The sequence below is a fragment of the Chrysemys picta genome, chromosome 2 (assembly GCF_011386835.1).
Source record: "Chrysemys picta bellii isolate R12L10 chromosome 2, ASM1138683v2, whole genome shotgun sequence".
Classification (NCBI taxonomy): Eukaryota; Metazoa; Chordata; order Testudines; family Emydidae; genus Chrysemys; species Chrysemys picta.
The window spans coordinates 196,805,202-196,827,797 of NC_088792.1; the positions used below are offsets into that span (position 1 = coordinate 196,805,202).

Sequence of the window (22,596 nt, forward strand, 5' to 3'; positions counted from 1 at the left end):
CATACCAAATATCTCAAGTCCGATATCTCTAAAATTAGAAACACTCAATTAGTGCCCACCCATGAAAAGTTGGTTTAAATGACTTGCCTAGCATAAAATAGGAAGTCTGTGTCAGAGGCAGGGATAGAATCCAGTTCTCAAAAGCAACATTCAATGGCCTAAACCATGAGACCATCCTTTTTCTTCCTCTCCCCTGCTTCATTTACTGCATAACTTCCAACGTTGGGAAAAAAACTAACTGGGAGCATGCTCGAGCATGCTTAGTGAGGATGGAATCTTTGAGATTTTAGTTGGTAAACTCTAGCAAGTCTCTACTGAGCTTGTACTAACTGAGGTAGGCTTACAACTTGGCCAAATGTGGACAGATTTTCCTGGCTATGTTAAAAGACCATCTCTGCACAAAGGCCACCTTCTTGCCAAATATCTAGTCCCTGCTCTAAAGCCTGGGGCACTAGAGCTTTCCAAAGAAAAGATTGCCAGAATTCTTTTAACACATAAAAATGTTACTTTCCCTAGCTTCATTCTCAGAAATATCTGAACTGTTTTGGATAAAATTTATATATCTATATCTCTTTATATATAATGTATATATTTTCAATGCCAAGTGTCTGTCTCAGGCTGATTGTGTGTGTGTGTGTGTGTGTGTGTGTGTAAAAGTAATATATAAAAATCAGCATACACCTGGCTTTGAAAATTTCAGCCCCAAACAATTAAAGTTTGGCAAAGTAAATAAAGACAGGGTCATTTAATGGGAAGTGTCAGGCAACTTTAGTATTAGGTGCTACTACTGGTACATTTCAAACTTCAGTGTGTTTTTAAGGTCTCAATATTTAACTCAGCAATTTCTCATGCCTCTTTTCAAATTACAAAATACATAGTTCTTATACTACTTTTCAGCTTCCCAGCGAAACCGTTTCTCTTCAGGTTCAAAGATTTTCACAAGTTAAAAACAGCATTGGCATAATGGCTCTTACACCTTTTCCAAGAAAACTGATTTCATCTATTAGGGTTTTTAGAAATAAATATAGTGAAACTTGTAAGAAATGCTGTAAGGTATCTTAAATATCCCCTAAAGTGCTTTTGACTTCAAATTATATTTCAACAGTCTGTATTCAAGAGTTCTCCACTTCTGGGCTGCTTTCTCTTTGGTCTGCCACTGGGTGTCATCAGCATCATGTGTTATGGAATCTGCACAGTTGACAGCTTTGGAGGTGTAGAGGAAAATGAGACATCTAAAAAAGAAACTGGAGATAGGGAACTTACAGATGAAGGCAGTGAGGAAGAACAAGAGCAGGAAAACAAAGAAAAATCTGCAGAAATTTCAGATGGAGAACATGGACAGAAACATATATTTGATAAGAAACAAGACTAAGTTGCCTAGTTTAAAGGATTCTGTAGAATTTCAAAATAGCCTTATTTATTGAAGTCAGTCATTTAATGATGATCTTCACAGAAGAGGACCTTTTGTCTGTATTTTGCTAGTTTTGACTTGCATGTATTCAAATCTTCTTATCAAATACGGTCGGGGGGAGGGTGGGGACCTGAACGCTTTCTTAATTATTTTTGATTAACATTTTATTATTCTGAGTGTTGTCTCTGAAGATTAATGCTCCTAAACTGTTTGTTCACAGGCAACAATCAGGTAAAATATGCTATAGGCCTTGCTACACATGATGATCTAGTAATGTTGTGGCTGACATATATCAGGATCATCTTTTTATATGATCATCTTTTCCAGAAGTGGAAAAATTGCAGGAAAGCTTAGAATGAAATAGGTAAATCTTACAGACCCTTTGAAATTATGATGGCTAAAGATGGCTTGGGCTTTCCATAAAGACACTTTTATATTAGCTTCTGCACATTATTTTGAAAGAAATACCTTTTTTATGTTTTAAAGTTAAAGATAATTTGTTATTAATTACAGAAATGCTTTGTTATATGGCAGTACTAAAATCAATTACTGTTAGTTTTCCACAGAACTTGTGTTAAATGCAAGACCTAAGAGAGAGTTATTTATTATAATAGTTCCTTACTAACTAATATTTTAAACAAGAAAAAATTGTTTGGGGACTGCATTATAAAGAAGTTTTGTCATGGGAAAGTCAGTCCTGATTGGGCTTTACAAGTAAAACTTACTATTTTTTTCCTAGTGTAAATTATCTACAGATTCTGAAAAATCTGGGTGAAGCTTGATGGTGGAAGAATAAATATAAGCATCCTCAGACAGCTAATCCTCTCATACAGATCTGTAATGACAGTCTTTAACCCAAATACCTTTTCAAAACTTTTTTTGAATGGTTTATGATTCACAATAATCTTAGGCTATGTCTACGCTGGAAGAATTTTTTCACCAAGACCTTAAAGAAAACCGCTGTTGTGTGTTCACCTTGTCTTCCACTGGCGGGATAGCATGCTCACACTTGCGGCACTTGCATCGCCAGTGAGAGCAGTGCAGTGTTGGTAGCTATCCCACAGTGCAGCTCTCCCCCTTCTGCCGCTAGGTCTTGTGGGAAGGCGGAGGGGATCGCGGCGCAATATGGGTCAGGGTTCAATGCCCCGTGATACACTGCTTTCTGTCTCAGCATTCCATGTGATTCGGTCTTCAGTTCACGGCATTTTTCAATGTCCCTTGTTTTCTGCTTTCCCCACCACATCTATCTGCAGGAATGTATTCTGCACTGCTCTCCAGTGCTCTGCTAGCTCTCATTAGCACGTCGCGAGTGGCAGTGGCGTTATAACGGCAGTGGCAGTCACAATTGCCTGACGTAGTGTCCAACATACAAAGCAGCAACATTAGATTGTTTCTGACATTCACAGAGGAACTGAACACAGTGGAACATCACTTTTGGGCTCGGGCAACTAGCACAGAGTGGTGGGATCGCATCGTTATGCAAATCTGAGATTACGCACAGTGGCTGCAGAACTTTCGGATGCTCTGGAACTGTGGGCTGAGCTCACCCCAGCCCTGCTGCGCAAGGACTCCCGAGTGAGAGCTGCCCTCTCAGTGGAGAAGCGCGTGGCAATCGCAGTGTGGAAACTGGTGACTCGGGAACCAGTTTGGAATGGGGAACTCGACTGTTGTGCCTGTGTTAATGCAAGTGTGCAAGGCCATTAATCGCATCCTGCTGTGAAAGACCGTGACTCTTGGCAGTGTGTGTGAAATTGTGGATGGTGTTGCAGAAATGGGTTTCTCTAACCGTTGAGGGAAGATAGATGGCACGCATATTCCAATTCTGGCACCAGACCACTTTGTGATCAATCAGAAGGGATACTTCTCTATGGTTTTTCAGGCACTTGTGGATCACTGTTGGCATTTCACTGACATTAACATGGAGTGATCCAGAAAGATGCCTGGCGCATGTATATTTAAGAACACTGGCCTATACAAAAAGCTGCAAGCAGGGACTTACTTTCCAGACCAGAATATCACCATAGGGGAAGTCAGAATGCCCTTAATGATCCTGGAAGACCCAGCGTACCCCTTAATGCCATGGCTTATGAAGCCATACACGGGAAACCTAGATAGCAGTGAGGAGCAGTTCAACAGGCTGAGTAGGGGCAGAATGACCGTTGAATGTGTATTTGGCCGATTAAAGACGCACTGGCGATGCCTATATGGCAGGTTAGACCTGAATGAGGAAAATATTCCCATGGTTATTGCTGCTTGTTGTTCGCTGCATAATATTTGTGAAGGGAAGGGCAAATGGTTTACTCAGGGTGAACTGCCAAGGCAGAATGCCTGACTGCTGATTTTAAGCAGCCAGATACCAGGGCTGTTATGGGGTGTAACAAGAATCAGGGATGCCTTGAGGCAACACTTCGAAGATGAAAACCAGTAATTTTGTTGCTATGCTTGGGACTGCAATGATTAATTACATTTCATATGCTAGCAAGCAGTTGTGATTAAGACCTAGGATTCAATGTAAGAATCATAGAATATCAGGGTTGGAAGGGACCTCAGGAGGTCATCTAGTCCAACCCCCTGCTCAAAGCAGGACCAATCCCCTGTAGTTAGTAAGGAACTAATAAAAGTGCCTGTTGACTTGGAGGTGCCATGAGGTATCATACCTTGCATGGAAACAAATAAAGAGTGCTCATAATTCAAAAACCTTTGCTTTTATTGCCAAATAAACCACAACACCATATGGACACACATACACAGGCACGCTGTTGGGCAAGGGGGGGAGAGGAAGGGGGCTGATTTTCATAGCTGAGTATAGGTCCAGCTTTCATTTGAAAAGCTGTGTGCGAGGATGGCGTGTTGAGGAAAGTGCAAAGGAATGTGTAGAGATAATGTGGGGAGTGCGTGAGAAAGAGTTCTGAATGTGATAAAGGGGAAGGCAGCCACGCATCTGCTCAGTCTGCAGTGTTACAAGAGTCTGGAGCATGTTCGTTTGACGGTCCAGAACTCCAGCCTCTCTGTGGCATCCCTATTGTAAGAATCCCTCTCTTGTCTTTCCTGCTTTTCGCTTTCCCTCCACTTCTTGCGTTCAGTGTTTTCTGCCTCTGACTGCTGCAGCACCACCTCGAACATATCTTCCTTAGTCCGTCTCGGCCATTTCCTTATCTTGCGCAGATGCTCTGCTGCTGTTGGGGAAGGGCGGAGAGGGGGGGTTGGTTCTCAAGGTCAAGTCTGGATAGGCATAATTAACAATAAACAGAAGCACTATTGTCAACTACACACAAAGCATTGAAACAGTAAGCAGGGGCCTTTTTTATTGCAGAAAAGCAATCTGAAAATGTCGTGGGGCACTTATAGGGGCAACACTCTAAACTTTCCCACCATTTTCCGTAGGCGGTGGTCACTATGGATATCTCACTCCTGAGGGGAAGCAGGGAAGCAAGGGTGGATCTGCTACATGCTTGCGGATTCCGCCCTGTTCCCTGTGTTGCTTGCCTGGGCGCTTCCTGTCCAAGTAATTGCAGAGTGGCGAGAGAAAGTGTCTCTCAATGGGAGAAGGAACAAAGCAGCTCTGCCAAGGAACCTCCGGCAGAGGATTGCTGAGTACCTCCAGGAAAGTTTCCTAGAGATCTCTCTGGAGGTTTCCCATGAAATCTTGGCATGCATTAACTCCCTGTTCCACCGTACTGCCTAACTGTGCGGGGAAATGCCCGGCACACAGAAACAAAGCCAGCTTTCTACATTTTTCTGCTCTCAACCCACTTCAGAACTTCACAAAGCAAAACCACTTACCAGGGGTCTTCTCTCCCACTTCTGGCTCACCAGAGAGCAACTGGAGTGGAGGACAACTCCTGACTGGACGTATCATTTGGCTCCACATCTTCAGCCTTCACCACTTCATCAATGACCTCCTCCTCTGGGTTAGGTCCATTTCCCACTGGCTCAAGACCCGCCAAAGTATCCACGTTGTTTTTTGTGGTGGAGGTGGGCTTGCCACCTAGGATAACGTCCAACACCTTATAAAAACGACAGGTCTGGAGCACAGCACGGAGCGACAGTTTGCCTCCCTTGTCTTGTGGTACGCGTTCCTCCGCTCCTTCACCTTTGCTCTGTCCTGTAGTGTGTCCTGGTCATATCCCTTTTCATGCAAGCTGTGTGCAATCTGACCATAGGTATCGAAATTGCTACAGATGGGGCCCAGCTGGGACTGGACAGCCTCCTCCTCCCCCCCAAACACTTATCAGATCCAGTAGCTTTGCAGTGGCCCAAGCAGGAGATGGTTTTCTGTGTGGGGCCACCATGGTCAGCTGGGAAAATGCAATGTGAGCTCTGCATGCCGAGCAAACAGGAAGGGGAATTTCAAAATCCCCTGGGCTTTAAAGGGGGAGGGGCAGAATGTTGTTTACCTGGCATCAGGGCAGCAGAGTTGAAACTGCCGACCAGAGTGGTCAGGATGAGCATTGTGGGACACCGTCCGGAGGCCAGTAACAGTGCTAAAATCAAGCACAGTGTCTACACTGGCACGAAGGGGCTAAAGTCTCGGCGCAAAAAGGCCTAAAACTCTCATTGGGGTGGTTTTATAACAGCGTTGCAACTGAGGAGTTTCGGGGCAAGAAGTGGCTTTACAGTATGTACGCCTCTGCTGTTTTGTTGCCAAAAGCTGCCTTTTGGTGAAAAAACTTGCCAGTGTAGACCAGGCCTTAAGTGTAGATTGTGACTTATTTTTAAAGAGAAAAACATTTTTATTTAAACACACATTTTTGAACACGGATTGGTGTTGATACTTACATTTGAAATAGCATTTGACTACAAGTTGTAGACTGTGGAAGGAAAGTTAATGGAGCCATTGTTAGCACTGATAGAGGGATATTTGTCAGTGGAATGCATTTTCGTGAGCTATTTAACCATGAAAGTCATTTTTAATACAACCCCATGACACCGAATGGGACTAAATTTTCTCCAGAGTTGAGATCTCAAGGGATAAGCCACAGAACAACCTTTGGTTTTTTTGGTTGGCATTGATGCCATGGAGATTACCATAGCAACCAAACTTATGCTGCTCTTTCTCTCAGTACTGAAGCTATATAAGATTCAGTTGGATAGTGAGCCATGAGCTTTTCTAGCTTTGATGTTTTTAAAGGACATATTATAATATAATACATATAGTAATGTTTTCTGTATAAGGCAATTTAATCACTTAATATATTATATGCTATAACACTGAATTAAGAGAAATATTTCTAAATATAAATATGAATAATCTTAAATAGAAGATTTTGTGTTGGAATTAGTCTGCAGGTAAATTGAATTTGAGATAGCAACTGCTGCATTCTTTTCTCTGTTGTAAAAGAAAGTTGGTTCTTCTTTTAAAATAGTTTAGTAACACCTGGCTTTGTACATAAGCTGCAGTGCAGAACACAACAAACTAAATGCCTGACTTGAGAGACTTTGCAGTGGAAGATGAGTACATCATGGAGATTAATAACTTATTTTCAGAAAGCTCATTGGTTTTCGTTGAGCTGTGCTAATTGACAAATTTACAATCCTGCATTTTCATTTTCTTTAGGAAAGAGATTCTCCTACTGTCCGTGCTTGAAATGAGTATCTTCCTGTAGAACAGAGAAACATGAGTACTTTTACTTATCAAATATAAAAATTGCAGGTGTGTAGTATGGCTTTTTTGGCCTGCCCCATGTGAATTTCCTCTTTCTATTTATAATAGAATAAATATATTTTAAATTTGGGTAGTTTGGTTGTAAATAGAAAATTGAGTTATCTTTCTAAACACTTTTTTTTAAGCTGTGGAAGACTTTCCAGACCTTTTAGTCTTAGTTGTCATATTTGAAGAGTGAGATGCTTGTAGTTACTTTATATTTTGTTTCAAAACTTCTTTAAACATAGTGCAGGTGCAGTTGTGTTATGTTACAAAACATTTCACTTAATAGCAGGCCACTTGAGCTTCCAGTAACTTTCAGTGCCGGCACAACTCAGTGCTAAATAATCAGAATGAGTCTGAGCAGTGAGGAATATCTTGCTGCTTTATCCATTATTTGTGATTCTGCCTTTTTATTCCGCTGTGGAGGTTTCAGTTAAGATATCAGTCTTTTCAGTTAGTTATTTGAGCCTGAATGTATAATTTTGTACAAGGTCAAAAATTAAAGTGGCTTTTTTGGGACTTCACTGGTCATTGTGTTGTGTTTAGAAAAATCTAGAATTTTTTAAAATCTCCCTCCCTTTCTCCAGAATGCTGTTACATAGAATTCAGTTTTAACCACCACCCCCATATGACTTAATTTTCCATAGTCGTCTTTTATCAATAGTTTCTGTTGCTACAATAGTAGCCAAACACTTTGTTGAGAAATGGTCTAGTGAGAGATGGAACCTGGGGATGATACCTACATGCACCATGAGGGATAGGACTCACTAGTGCCTGGTATGGAAGTAACATTAAACTGCCAAATTTCTGGTGGTTTGATCAGTTAGAGTTAATAGAAGGGCATGTGTCTGTCAGTCACTTTATGAATTGTCAGGATAACCAGATGTGTACTAACCTACAGAAATCCAAGCTTTAAATGCACTGCTATTTTCATCAGGCTGTGCTCCGAGCTGTGTCCGCCTAGGATGTGGAAAACCACACACAATCTTCTTCTATTTAAAATTCCCTTTTTAGCTTGAAACATGGGTAAAGACAGGCTTGTGGTGTAAAATGAAAGGATTTTCGTTTGATCATGTAAAGAACTTAGTAAACTCAGAGGGGGAGAGGGTTTGCTATTTTATCTTGAATGAATGCATTCTCTAAAGGTTTCTGAAGATAACTTAATGTACTAACTTCTTGAATTAATGAAATAATGCTGCCTTTGAGGTCAAGTGTAAGCCTTTGTTTTCCTACAATAAAGAAATTGAAAAGATTTTGCTGGCTTTTATTCTTTGGTCATGCTGCATTGTATATGATTGGACAAATTATTTTTGAAGGGCCAGCATTTCCTATAAAATTCCTTATTCTGTGTCTAAAATGTGCTTATCTTGTTGTGAAAATCTACATGGTTGCTCTCAAAGAGAACACTGGCTTGATCCAATCTGATACCTTACTCCTGCATTTTGAACTTCCTCGTTAAATTATTTCCATTGACATCTTGCCTATTTCTCTTCTTGAGTTATTCAATATAACTAACAGTATAAAAATGCACTTAGGAAATGAAATATTAAATTTATGGTCCGCGGCTTTCCTCAAACTCATACAGGTGTTTCTTCAGCCAAAGGAAGCAGAAGTGCTTTAATTTATATGCCCTTTTAAAATAACATTTTGAAACTTTTTTTTCTAAAACCAGTTCTGAAAGAAGTTATACATCCCATGTTTTTGGAGTGCTAATTATTATCTAACAACTCTTACACAAAAAACCACAGCTTCTCCCAACATTTTAAAGCACATCAGGCATTAACTATCTTTTGTATATCTATTATAGAGCTATCAAGCAATTAAAAAACTAATTGTGATAAATCACACTGTTAAACAGTAATATACCATTTGGATGTTTTCTACATTTTCAAATATATTGATTTCAATTATAACACAGAATACAAAGTGTACAGTGCTCACTTTATATTTTTATTACAAATTTTTGCACTGTAAAAAACGAGTATTTTTCAATTCACCTAATACAAGTACTGTAGTGAAATCTCTTTATCATGAAAGTTGAACTTACAAATGTAGAATTATGTACAAAAAAAAAACCTGCATTCAAAAATAAAACAATGTAAAACTTTAGAGCCTACAAGTCCACTCAGTCCTATTTCTTGTTCAGCCAATTGCTCACACAAACAAGTTTGTTTACATTTGCAGGAGATAATGCTGCCTGCTTCTTGTTCACAATGTCACCTGAAAGTGAGAACAGGTGTTCTCATGGTACTGTTGTAGCTGGCATTGCAACATATTTAGATGCCAGGTGCGCTAAGGATTCATATGTCCCTTCATGCTTCAACCATCATTCCAGATGACATGCATCCATGCTGATGACGGGTTCTGCTCAATAATAATCCAAGGCAGTGCGGACCGACGCATGTTCATTTTCATCATCTGAGTCAGATACCACCAGCAGAAGGTTGATTTCCTTTTTTGGTAGTTCAGGTTCTGTAGTTTCCGCATTGGAATGTTGGTCCTTTAAGACTTCTGAAAGCATGCTCCACAGCTCATCCTTCTCAAATTTTGGCAGGCACTTCAGATTCTTAAACTTTGGGTCAAGTGCTGTAGCTATCTTTAGAAATCTCACATTGGTTCCTTCTTTGCATTTTGTGAAATGGGCAGCAAAAGTGTGTTTTTTTTTTTTTTTTTTTTTTTTTTTTTTTTTTTTTTTAAATGAACATGTACTGAGTCATTATCCGAAACTATTATAACATGAAATATATAGCAGAATGCGGGTAAAATGTAGCCAGAGACATACAATTTTACCCCCCACCCCCCTCCCAGGAGTTCACAAATTTAAATAACACATTATTTTTTTAACAAATGTAATCAGCATGGAAGCATGGCCTCTGGAATGGTGGCCAAAGAATGAAGGGGAATAAGAATGTTTAGCATATCTGGCACGTAAATATGTTGCAATGCCGTCTATAAAAGTCCCATGCAAACACCTTTTCTCACTTTCTGGTGACACACTAAATAAGAAGTGGGCAGCCTTTGTATTCAGTGTTGTAATTAAAATCAATATATTTGAAAATGTAAAAAAATCCAAAATATTTCATAAATTTCAATTGGTATTGTATTGTTGAACAATGTGATTAAAATTGCGATTAATCGCGATTAATTTTTTTAATCATGATTAATTTTTTGAGTTAATTGCATGAGTTAACTGCGATTAATTGACAGCCTATATCTATTGAATAATCTTTTAAAATGTGGTTGTAAATACTGACTGAAATCCAAAACCTTGTCTAGAGTGGGCTTTTGCCCGGGCTGTGGAACTTTGTTAAATTCTTCAAATCCTATGGTTCATAATATGGTCTGTTGGCCAGTGTAAACATGCCAAACAGCTAGGGTTTGGGTTTTCCAAGCACAAAGTACACTGAGTAAAAGAGAATCATCTTTTGCTCTTCTCTAGCACCTTCCATCTATGACTCAGGCACTAACTTTATGAATTTCCCTTTGTTGAAAACATTTTGCTGCCTTCATGTCAAAACATTTCTTTGGCTATTTGAGGTGAAGCAATTTCTTGCATGATAGGCTAGCAGCTTATCAAAATGTTGAATTCATGATAGTTCCTCCTTGTATTGAAACCAATGAAATTCCCATGGTGGGGAGGGGTGATGTGTTCCAGCAGAGCACAATCATTATTCTTGTTCTTTCTGTTTCTGTAACAAAAAGTCACTTGTGTGTCTCCACTTTTGTCCCCCTTTCTGTTATTTATCTCTTCTCTGTTCCACCCCCAGGTTCTTATTCTTTGGGTTTCCCTCCACACACACACTTTTTAAGTTTAGTTTTACTGCTACTTTTCTTTATTTTGACACCGTTGGTGTTCTGGAGCACCTATTTGGTTCTAGCTCCCAGGTTTCCTGTTGCCTACAAATTTCTCCACTGCCAGCTTCAGCACATGGTGTGGGAGTGATCCACTTGTGCTACTTTTTAGCAAGCTTGGATGTGAAAGCAAACACCTGTACTGTACTGTGCCCATCTCTAAGCAAAACTATTCATTTTTCCTCCTGAATACCACTTTTACATACCAGTATATTCAAAGCATGATGGAGTACTTAAAAGCAGATTGATTGTGGCTGCTGTTTACCAATGAGTAGTAAAATCCTTCCAGTTATATAAATATTATAATTATTTATTTGTATTACTGTGACACCTAGCACCCGCAATCATGACCTAAGATCCCATTGTGCTAGGCTCTGTACAAATGCAAAACAATGACAGTCTCTGCCCCAATCTTACAACCTAGTTAGTATATTTGCAATGTTTTCAACATACTCTGTATTAGGGTTACCATATTTAACAAATAAAATGTACTCATGCCGAATGGTTAATGTTTAAATTAATGACAATTTTGAGTGTTTTGAGTGTTTGACACGCAACATGCATTCAACCAAAGGTAGGTGTTAGGTAATATAGTAAGTTGTCTGACAAAATTACCAATCTTAAAATGAACTCTGGGCTTTACAATATCCACCTAAAGCTGGAAGAAATATTTTCCTTCTGTTTTGAGGGATGATACCAGTGTCAACAGTTATTATCTAGATGGTGAATTAGATCTTAAATTTAAGCAGGCAAATCATAAGACTAATAAACTATAAAGAGAGGTAGAAGAAAAATAAATTGGTTTAGGAAGGATTCATATATGAGTTGGTCAACAAAAATAAGATCTGCCTGTACCCTCTGCCCTCCAGTAACAGAACTTGAATGACTGGGGGTTTTTTTTTGGGGGGGGGGGGGGCGTGGAGGGATGTGGTGGAAGGACTCTGATCTAAAAATTCTTTATTGTCAAACAGCAGAGCCAGTCTCCAGGCAACCTAACAAGCACAGCTGGTCTGTAATAGGCTCTGCCTGATTGGCTACACTGCCTGATTTGTGGAAAGGCTCAGCAGACCATCTCTTGGGCCCAGCAGCAGTTCAGAGGCTGCTCAAAGCATTCGCCCACAGCTGAGATAGTTTCTAGCCTGGCTCTTACCTTATTCCAGCCTTGCCCCTGCCTTGCCTGATTGCAGGTAACCCTACACTGACATTTGCCTCATATTTCTGATTTAGGCTCTGACCCTTGGCTCTGGCATTTGACTCTGGCTCTGACCCTCGGCTCCAACCACTGGGCACAACTACCCATGTCTGTCTTTGATGCCTATGATAATTGAATTGTAGAATATGGCAGAATACCGTAGCTCAAAATTATAATGTAGTCTATGATGTGCCTCACTATTGGCTAATTCTGTTCACCTTCTGCCCCATCTCAGCTTGCTGTTTTCTTCAGTTGCCTGTTCCTTTCTTCCCCTCTCCACACATCCAAATGACATTCTGTGCTGCTTGCTTTCACTATGCCTGCAATGGCTCTGGGCAGAACTTTCCTGTACTATCATCTAGAATCCAGAGCTGTGTTTAATGCATTTGGATGATATTTTGCAGGGTGTGAATCCTTTGGGGGATGCTGACATGCATGCAGTGTTCTGGGGTAGATTCTCCAGCAATGTGAAGGCCGTGGATCTGGCTGCCACGGAATATACGGATCCCCCTTGCAACAAAGAGCTGATATAATGGCTTTTTGCCATCATCCTCTGACACATCATGCGTGGGCGAAGGGCAGAAAGTGCTTGGAGGGTGACTGCACTACAGCTTTCTCAAAAAGCTCTTTGGGATCATACACCGCCAACTGTGAGTTGCAGCAGCAGCCTTGAGGCTGCTTTCTTAGACTGGATGCCGGGCCCAAGCAGCTCCCATCACAGGGAAAGAGGAAAGCTGGCTTACCATAGGTGCAATGGGGACTTGATTCTTGATTGATGAAGTTTATCATAAATGTCCGAGTTATACTTCAATAGAAAATAATTTATAAATTAAGTTATGCATGAAAAGGTAACTGCAAAGCAAAAATGAGAGTAGAGTTTAACCCATATGTAATATGACAAATATCACCACTCATTAGACTGAAATAACATTCATTTGCATCCCAGCTACCACAAGTTGTATAATGTAATGGCTTGTGAGGTTATCATTTTTGTCTTATTCTGAAATATTTTGTTAACTAAGAAATACCAAGAGGATTTCATGATGGGTTGGGAAAGCAGCAGAAGTATTTAAGAATGGACCAAGGATTAGGGCACTAGCCTAGGACTTGGGAGATCTGGGTTTAAGTCCCTGTTCTGCCACAAACATCCTGTGTGACCTTAGGAAAGTTGTTTAACCTTCCTGTGCTTCAGTTCCCCATCTGTAAAATATGGATAATCTTACTTCCCTATCTCTCGGGGCTGTTCTGGGGTTAAACACTATTAAAGATAGTGAGGTCTCAGGTACTATGGTGATTGGAGCTATATAAGTACCAAAGATGGAAAGTATTTTGGTGCTGAGTTGAGAGATTTGGCACTGAAATCTTTGCTTAACCAATTTTTGTTTGCGTGTTTAATTTTTTCAACTTATCTCTAAGTGGCTGGAAAGCTCTTAGATAATTCCATCTTAGACTTTAAAAGAATGCAAATTTCCAGCAGAGGGTGAATGGGTAACATTTAATAGAGGGGAAAAAAAATAACCCTGTCTTAAATATAGATCTACTCCAGCACATAGTGTAGGTTTTAGATTTTACACTACACAGCATGCTTTTGTTTTTATCTATTTTAAGTGATTATAATCAAGAGGAAAGCTATCAGTGCTATTGAGTAGAACCATGGTTTTTGTAACTTCCCACTGAGCACCCAGAAGTCCAGGTACTGTGCAGAAACATAGTATTCTTTCAGTGAACCATAATTATGTGTCAGCCCCAACCAGCAGAGAGCAAACCTGTTAGCACAACAGTTGTCAGAAAGGTCAATGTTAGGACACCTCAGATGCAAGACCTCAAATTGTTCACCTAGACTTTTAGCTTTCTAAACAAGTAAGTAGTTTACATCTAGCTGAGTTTATTTACTTCACTGTTTTATTATATATATTGTGGCAGAGCTCCGACCTTGTCCCTGTGGGTCCCGCGCTTCCAGGCGGTTTATGCTCATTGCGATCCTCCATGTAGCCCTTCTCTCTCTAGGGCCAGGGTTACAGTCTACTGAGCCCTTTTCATCATAAGCCAGCAAGGAGGTTGGTGAGAGAACTCCCACGGACTCTGTCCCTATAGTCTTATTCAAGAACAGTTTAGCCTCCTGTCCTGACAGGTGCCTGTCTTCCCCTCCCAGGACGTGTTTCTGTAGTGGCGGGTTCCACTACTCTACTCTTCCGCCCTCTACTCCAGGTTCCAGCCCAGGGACCCTAGTGGCAGCAGCTGTTGGCACCACCAGAACTGCTACACTTTCCTGGGCCACTTCCCCACAGCACTCCCGCTTCTCTCTCTTAACGCCTTCTTCACCCTTACCTTGGGGCTCCCTCTCCAGTGGCTTGAGGGTGTCTTCATTACCCAGCCCTTCAGCTGCACTTCCTCTCCTCAGGCTCTTTGGCTCTCCCTGGTCTGACCAGAGTGAGCCCTTTTACAGTATCAGAGGGGCCTTAATTAGTCAGGTGTTCACATTAGCTTAACAGCCTCACCTGACTCTTTGCAGGCTAATTGGAGTCATGTGTCCACTCTAGCATGGAGCAGCCCCCGCTCTTGTCAGTCAGGGAACAGAAAACTGCTTATCCAGTGGCCAGTATATCTGCCGTCTACTACTTTGCTGTACCCAACTGGTCTGAGTCTATCACAATATATAGTTAGTCCCGGAGATGAGAGGGTTTTGATTGGTTTGAATTGGCTTGTGCTGTAAAATGGAGATGGACAATTACATATTGTACCTCCAGTTTCAAGCTGAATAAGTGGGTATAGTCTTGGGCCTGGTCTACACTACAGAGTTAGGCTGAAACAAGGCAGCTTATGTCAACCTAACTCTGTAAGTGTCTACACTAAAACTTCACTCCCACCAACGTAACTCACCTGCTATGCTGATTTAATAATTCCACCTCCATGAGAGGTGTAGCATTTAGGCCGACACAGCACCAGTGTAGACACTGCATTACTTAGCTTGACTTTAGTGACCTCCAGAGGGTGTCCCACAATGCCCCATCTTGACTGCTCTGTCACCGTTTTGAACTCTGCTGCCTAGCGGCCAGGTACACAGACACACGCCCCTCCCCTTTAAAGCCCCGTGAATTTTTGAAATTCAATTTTCAGGTTGCCCAGCTTGGAGAGCACACCTAACAACTGCCCAGCTGACCATGCTGGCTACACATTGCAGATGTCCTCTTGCCTGGATTACTCAGGAAGTGTTGGATCTCCTGGATCTGTGGAGAGAAGAGGCTGTGAAGGCACAGCTCTGATCCAGCTGTAGAAACATGGACATCTATGAGCAGATGACTTGGGGCATGGAGGAGAAGGGCTAGAAGAGGGACCAGCTGCAGTGCCATGTGGAAGCCAAGGAGCTGCAGCAGGCGTACCAGAAGCTGAGGGAGGCCAAGAATCGCTCAGGTGTGGAGCCGCAGACGTGCCACTTTTACAAAGAGTTGCATGCCATCCTCAGATGAGACCTCACTACCACCCCCCAGAGCCCAGTGGATACTTTGGGGAAGCATGAGTCATAGGTCCCCACCACAAACAGCGAGGAGGCAGAGTATGGGGGAAGGCAACCAGGAGAGGGATTCTGCTGTGCAGTAAGCCAGGACCTATTTTTGACTTCTGTGCAATCCAACCCTAGTCCAGTTCCCTGCACTCAAGGCAGGACTACGTAATAACTAGATCATTCTTGGCAGATGTTTGTTTAACCTGTTCTGAAAAACCTCCAATGACGGAGATTCCACAATCTCCCTAGGCAATTTGTTCCGGTGTTTAACTAGCCTGACAGAATTTTTTTCCTAATGTCCATCCTAAACATCCCTTGCTGCAATTTAAGCATATGGCTTCTTGTCCTCTCCTCAGAGGTTAATAAGCACAATTTTTCACTCTCCTCCTTGTAACAACCTTTTATGTGCTTGAAAACTGTTATGTCCTCCCTCATCTTCTCTTCTGCAGACTAAACAAATCCAATTTTCTTCAGTTTTTCCTAATCATGTTTTCTAGACCTTTAATCATTTTTGTTGCTCTTCTCTGGACATTCTCTAATTTGACCACAATTTTCTTGCAATGTGGCACCCAAAACTGGATAAAATACTCCAGCTGAGGGCTTATAAGTGCAGAGCAGAATAGAAGGATTACTTGTAACTTATAACACTCCTGCTAATTCATCCCAGAATGATGTTTGCTTTTTTTGCAACAGTGTTACACTGTTGACTCATATTTAGTTTGTGATCCACTATGACCCCTGGATCCCTTTCCTCAGTACTCCTTCCTACACAGTCATTTCCCATTTTGTATGTGTGCAACTGATGGTTCCTTCCTAAGTGGAGTACTTTGCATTTGTCCTTATTGAATATCATCTTATTTACATCAGACTGTCGGGGACTCGAACCCAGATGGCACGGTTCGTTGTCTGACCGCAGAGAGACAGGCAACACCAGCAAGGTCCAAACACAAGCTCTTTATTGAAGAGTGCACACAACAATAGAGAGCGGCCCGTCTCCAGAGAGAACCAGCCACGATTACAATAACTAGTGAGATTATATAGACAGTTCTGTCGCGTCATAGTTAAAGCAACCCAATCCCCCCTTTACTAGTTAAAAGCTTCTAATATTCATGCATATCTATGTTCTTTGACAGTACAAACAGTTCATGATGCCTCAGCAGCTTCTTATCAGCTTTTTCGTCATGCACCAGAAACTAGGAGAAAGGAGGGAGTTAAGAACAGAAACAGGGAGTGAAGACTGCAAGTCTCCATATGTCCAAACAAACCGTTTCTAGTACATTTGGTACAAGAATACGCCCCCCCCCTTATCTCATTCTTTGAAGCCCAAGCAAGCATGTCCTCATGTTTCACAGAGAGACAGGAATGGCCCAGCAACTACAGTTAGCCTAACTTTGGCTAAGCTGGCCAAACAACCTGTTCTATACTCCATTTTCCTTGGACCTAACAAGACCATTTCTCCAGTTTGTCCAGATCATTTTGAATTTTAATCCTAGCACTTGCAATCCCTCCCAGCTTGGTATCGTACATAAACTTTATAAGTGTACTCTCTGTGCCATTATCTAAATCATTGGTGAAGATATTGAACAGAACCAGGACCAATCCCTGTAGGACTGCACTCGATATGCCCTTCCAGCTAGTCTATGAACCACTGATAACTACACTCTGGGAATGGTTTTCCAACCAGTTATGCATCCACTTTATAGTAGCTCCATTTACGTTGTATTTCCCTAGTTTGTTTATGAGAAGGTCATGCAAGACCATACCAAAAGCATTACTAAAGTCAAGATACATCTCATCTACCACTTCCTCCATATCCACAAGGCTTTTTACCTTGTCAAAGAAAGCTATTAGGTTGCTTTGACATGATTTGTTCTTGAGAAATCCATGTTGACTGTTACTTATCACCTTATTATCTTCTAAGTGTTTGCAAATGGATTGCTTGATTATTTGCTCCATTAGCTTTCCAGATACTGAAATTAAGCTGACTAGTCTGTAATTCCCCGGGTTGTCCTTATTCCCATTTTTTATAGATTGGTGGTATATTTCCCTTTTTCAGCCCTTTGGGATCTCTCCCTTCTTCCATGAGATTTCAAAGATAACTACTAATGGCTCAGATATCTCCTCAGTCAGCTGCGTGAGTATTCTAGGATATATTTCATCAGGCCCTGGTGACTTGAAAACATCTAACTTGTCTAAGTAATTTTTAACTTGTTCTTTCCCTATTTTAAGCTCAGATCCTACCTCATTTTCACCTTTACTTTGTGAGATGTCGAATTGCTACTAAACTTTTTGGTGAAAACCTAACAAAAAAGTCATTTATCACTTCTGCCACTTCCACACTTTCTTTTATTCTTTCTCCCCTCATTGAGTAATGGGCCTGCCTTGTCCTGGGTTTTCCTCTTGCTTCTAATGTATTTATAGAATGTTTTCTTGTTACTCTTTATGTCTCTAGCTAGTTTAATATCATTTTGTGCCTTGGCCTTTCTAATTTTGTCCCTACATGCTTGTGTTGTTTGTTTATATTCATCCTTCGTAATTTGACCTAGTTTCCACTTTCCCAGGGAGGAATGAGAATGCAGTGCTTGCACGGTTTGTGGATCAAAGGGAGTTTAGTATACCAAGCTTCCATTTCTCTCATGAATATACTTGCAATAGTGCCTCTATGCATTGTATCTTTTGCAGCTGGAAATGTGGCCTTAAGGGTCTCTCCATCCACACTAGCGGAGTGGCTCAGTCAGATAAGGAGGTGAAGGAAGAGGATGTGGGATAACCTGTTCAAGAGATCCTTCAAGCCTCTGCTGCTTGGAGGATCACCCTCGCAGACAGCATGGCCAGCAATAGAGCGGAGAGTAGAAAGGCGCAAGAAAAGGAAGGAGACGTGCTAGCACTTCTCAAGCAGCAAACAGATATGCTGTAGACTCTTGCTGATCTTCAGGTTGAACAGTCCTGTGCTCACCTCCCTTGGCAGCCTGTAGAGAATTGAATTTCGGCGCCTTTCCACACCTCCCCTCACCACATTCTGCACTGCACTACCCCTACCACTTGACCCTGAGGCAGAATACAGGCAATCACAGCTGCACATACAGTGACCTGTGAAAGACACGGTTGGTGTATGTGTTTGTGAAATGGAAATGACTGTTCTTTCCCTTTCAAAAGTTTATCCCTTTATTAAGGTTTTTTTTAACTGTTATAAATGTCTGTTCGCCTGGGTATGGAATAAAAGTCTATTTCTGAAAACTTAATTCATCTTTATTAGTTCACAACGTATGCTGGCTGGGACTGACATCCTTCACAGATCCATAATAGTAATAGATGAATTTTCAATGTTATATTACCACACACACAGCACTCATTGCAAGGTTCAGACCAGTGTGCAAAAGAGCAATGCCAGGTAGAGCACACTACAGCAACAAACGTTACTATGGCTCACTATTGAAATGGTCTTTCAAAGCCTCTCTGAGCGGAATTGCTGCACATTGAGCTCCTTCTTATAGCCCTGGTATGCAGTTGCTCAAAATCAGCAGACAGACGTTCCAACTCTCCCCTGCACCCTGGCAGAAACTTTTCCTCCTTTGCTTCACAGATATTACACAGGAGGCAGCAATAACCATTGAGATGTGTTTTTCACTGAGGTCCAATCTTGTGAGTAGACCATGCCAGTGACCTTTCAAATGGCTAAAAGCACTTTCAATTGTCGTTCTGCACCTGCTAAGCCTGTAGTTGAAGTGCTCCTTGTTGCTGTCGAGGTGAACGGTGTACGGCTTCAGGAGCCTTGGGGGGTGGGGGGTAGACTTGGTCTCCCAGGATCACTACTGGCATTTCAATATCCAGAATGGTAATCTGTTGCTCTGCAACGAGAGTCCCTGCTTGCAGCTTTCCGAACAGCTTTGTGTTCTTTAAGATGTAGCGTCGTTCTGTCACATCTCAACAATCCCCTCCCTCCTGTAGGTCCCCGGGGAGGGCAAATCAGCATTGTATGTGGCTAACACTGTTGCAAGCATCGCAAAGCATGCTGGGAAGGGTTAAAGGTGTGAGTGAGGAGTGGGGGGAGGAAGGTGGGAAGAAGAAGAAAAGAGCAGAGACCGAGTTAACTCAACCCTGGAGCTAGCTCAGTGCGAAGATAAGATGCTGGCTCCCACCCAAGGACACTGCTCACAGCCGAGACTTGGCTGACAGCCGAGAAAGACGGGCTTGAATGTGCCCGAGTGGCCATGAGAGAGAGAACTCCAGCTGCACAGACCTGCAAAACAGCAAGGCCAGCAGGAAGGAAAACAAAGTCTAGGGGCTGCAGAGATGGAAAACACAGACGAGATAGCGAAAGGAGGAGCTGAGCCTCGTGTCCCTGGAACCGGGGTGTTTTGGGAATGTTGAAGAGACCACAGAAAGACGGTGTGGACTGGCACAGAGGGCACCAGGAGCAGAGGTCCCTGAACGGCGCACCCTTCCCTTCCCCCCCACCTCGAGGAGCCAGGACTTAAAACCCTCCTGAGAGCTGGAGCAATTTGGAGAGGAACAGCAGACCTGGACAGCCTGGGCCCAGGACAGCACTCCCGTCCACCTTCCGTCCCCCCCCTCTTCTTCTGACGTTACACCCAGACTTGGCCAGTCTGGGTCGTGCGTGTCTGAGTATGAAAGTGGGTTAGGGCTTGGGGCATTAACGCTTTCTTTCTTCCCCTGAGTGATGTGGGAACGTTCCCAGCACTCTCTCTGCTGCTGTTTTATTATTTTATCAATAAAGCTTTAAAAAATCAGGACTGTGCCTATAAAATCAGGACATCTGGTCACCCTAGATGTGTGTGCCATCTGTCACCCCACTGCAGTTTGATAACCCCATTGCTCCATCTCTCAGGAAAATTCACAGCTCTCCAAACCCAGAAAGTGTGACCCTGGCCTATTAATATGTGGCAGGCCTCATTTAAGGATGAGGTTCACAACAACAAATAAAATAAACAAAGGTGGCAGCTTGAAATGAGAGAGGATTTATTTTCCCATGTGCACAAAATGTTCTACAATCTCATTTTGAGATTTTCCATATCTGATGTCATTAATTCATAGTTTTTTATACCTGAACCCCTGTGAGCAAGAGTTGGAAGCTAGATAACAGCAAAGGTAAGGCTTATTCCCCTCGCTCCTTCTGAGAGTTCCCTTATTCCTTTTTCTCCATCTCTTCTCTGTGCCTGCCCCTTGACTATGTGGTACATCCTTGGAATTGTAGTTTCTGGACCCAAGGCTGCAGGAACCACCTAGGAAAAAACACAAACTGTGTAACTGTTTGCACCTAGCTTGTTACAACAATTGTATAGATATCAGATAGGTCAGACTGAGAGAAACTGGGTTCTAAACTTAGTGACACTCCTTGTAATGAATTAATATTGAGAAGTATGTGGGGGAAGCTCTGGTTGTAGAGCTTATGGTAAGGAAGGCTGTAACAACCAGGTTACAGGTTAATGCCAGGTTAATCCATTGTTATCTGTTTTGCTAGTCTTGTCAATTGAATATTTAGGGGACTAAGGCTACATCAGGTCATGCATGTATTCCATGGGTCCTCCCCTGGCGGTGGCAAACATGTTTTAGAGAGTCATGACCACTTTATGGCTAAGGGGGGACCAGAAACTTTTTCTGTTGAGACACAGGATCACCATGTGGAAAAAAATTGAGAACTGATCTATTCGTGTGGACAGAAAAACACAGTTTTCTTAAGAACCTTCCAAATAAAGTGCCACCCTTGCTCAGCAAACAGAAAATACACCTAAGAGAATGATCACAGATCTACCTCAAGATAACCTTGGTGTATGACAACCCACAGGTGCTTTATTGGCAGAGCTAGAGAGCAACCCGTCCCAATATTGATCAAGTCATGTTCTTTATGATTTTCTCTCATTCCTCTTCTCTTCAAAATAGCCTAGCAAATCAATTATGTCGGCATACCTTAATAGAAACTTCCTTTGACAATCCAGTTGTGTATCTCTGTTACCAACAACTTTAGTACTTTAATGACCTGTGAGATTTGACGTTAGAAAAGTTGGGAAATATAGTTTAAGCTAACCTAGATAACTGAGTGAAACTGCGTTTTGTGGCATTTTTCTTCACTCTCCTTAAGGAACAAATTCTGTCCCCAGATGCACACACGGCTCTCTGTCATCAGTGTCTAATGACAGAATCTGGCCTGAGTGCCATACAAAGGAAGCTATGAATCAAGTCAAATATGTATGTTATTTCCAAGGCAATGGAAGCTAGTGGTTAGAATAGAATACATTGACCTGAGACTCCTGGGTTTTGTTCCCAGCTCTACTTCTGACTTGCATTGTGACTTTAGGCAAGTCACTTAGATCTTTGGGCATCAGTTTACCCACCTCTAAAATACGATTAGTATTTATGTACTCATCATGAGAGTTGTGACGCTTAAAAAATATTAGTAAAATGCTTTTGAGATTCTGGGCTAAATAAGCTTTATCCGTAGCTGCTATTTATTTATTTATTTTTCCTTTTTTGTAATGCAGTACTGCAGTAATAACAGCTCTTAACCTGTCCATGTTAATATATACATTAAAATGGATGAGGAGTAATCTGTGAACCTTGAAATGTTAAACAAAATAAAGTTTTTATACTGCTGCACAGAACATAGCTAGATAAGGATGGGATGGTTACACTACTTAGGATGGAACTATAAGCAGTCCTTGTCATGTTGATAGGATGAGTCAGTGTGCTACACATTTCTAGATAAGTTCTGCTTTATAGTTTTCCAAGGTGTACTGACAACCTCAAAATCCTTGACATCTGAGCCAAAGCTGAGCAATCATTTTCATTTGCATGATAATCAAGTGAGAGAGACTTGAAGAGAACCCAAAGTTGCAATCTGTGGAAATATGGGGACTGTATTTCAGACAAATCTCTGCAGCACATTCTTGTGGGAACTGCTTCTGGATGAACTGGGAAGTAACCTGGAGCACTGGGGAAACTTTAAGTTTAAACTTAGGCTAAAGGAAAGGCTA

General features: G+C 41.7%; 1 protein-coding gene across 6 annotated transcripts in view; it reads left to right on the plus strand.

The window, feature by feature from the left end:
- Positions 1-22,596, plus strand: part of TMX3 (thioredoxin related transmembrane protein 3) — a 111,108-nt gene that overhangs the window by 46,465 nt on the left and 42,047 nt on the right. For 3 of the 6 annotated variants that reach the window (XM_065585190.1, XM_042860400.2, XM_024102075.3), the window contains one exon: positions 1,106-8,311. The exons of the other annotated variants lie outside the window; for them this stretch is intronic. In XM_065585190.1, the coding sequence (XP_065441262.1) occupies positions 1,106-1,372 (267 nt within the window). In that variant the 3' untranslated portion in view covers positions 1,373-8,311. Of the gene's footprint in view, positions 1-1,105; positions 8,312-22,596 lie in introns of those variants that run through there. 6 annotated transcript variants of the gene reach the window in all.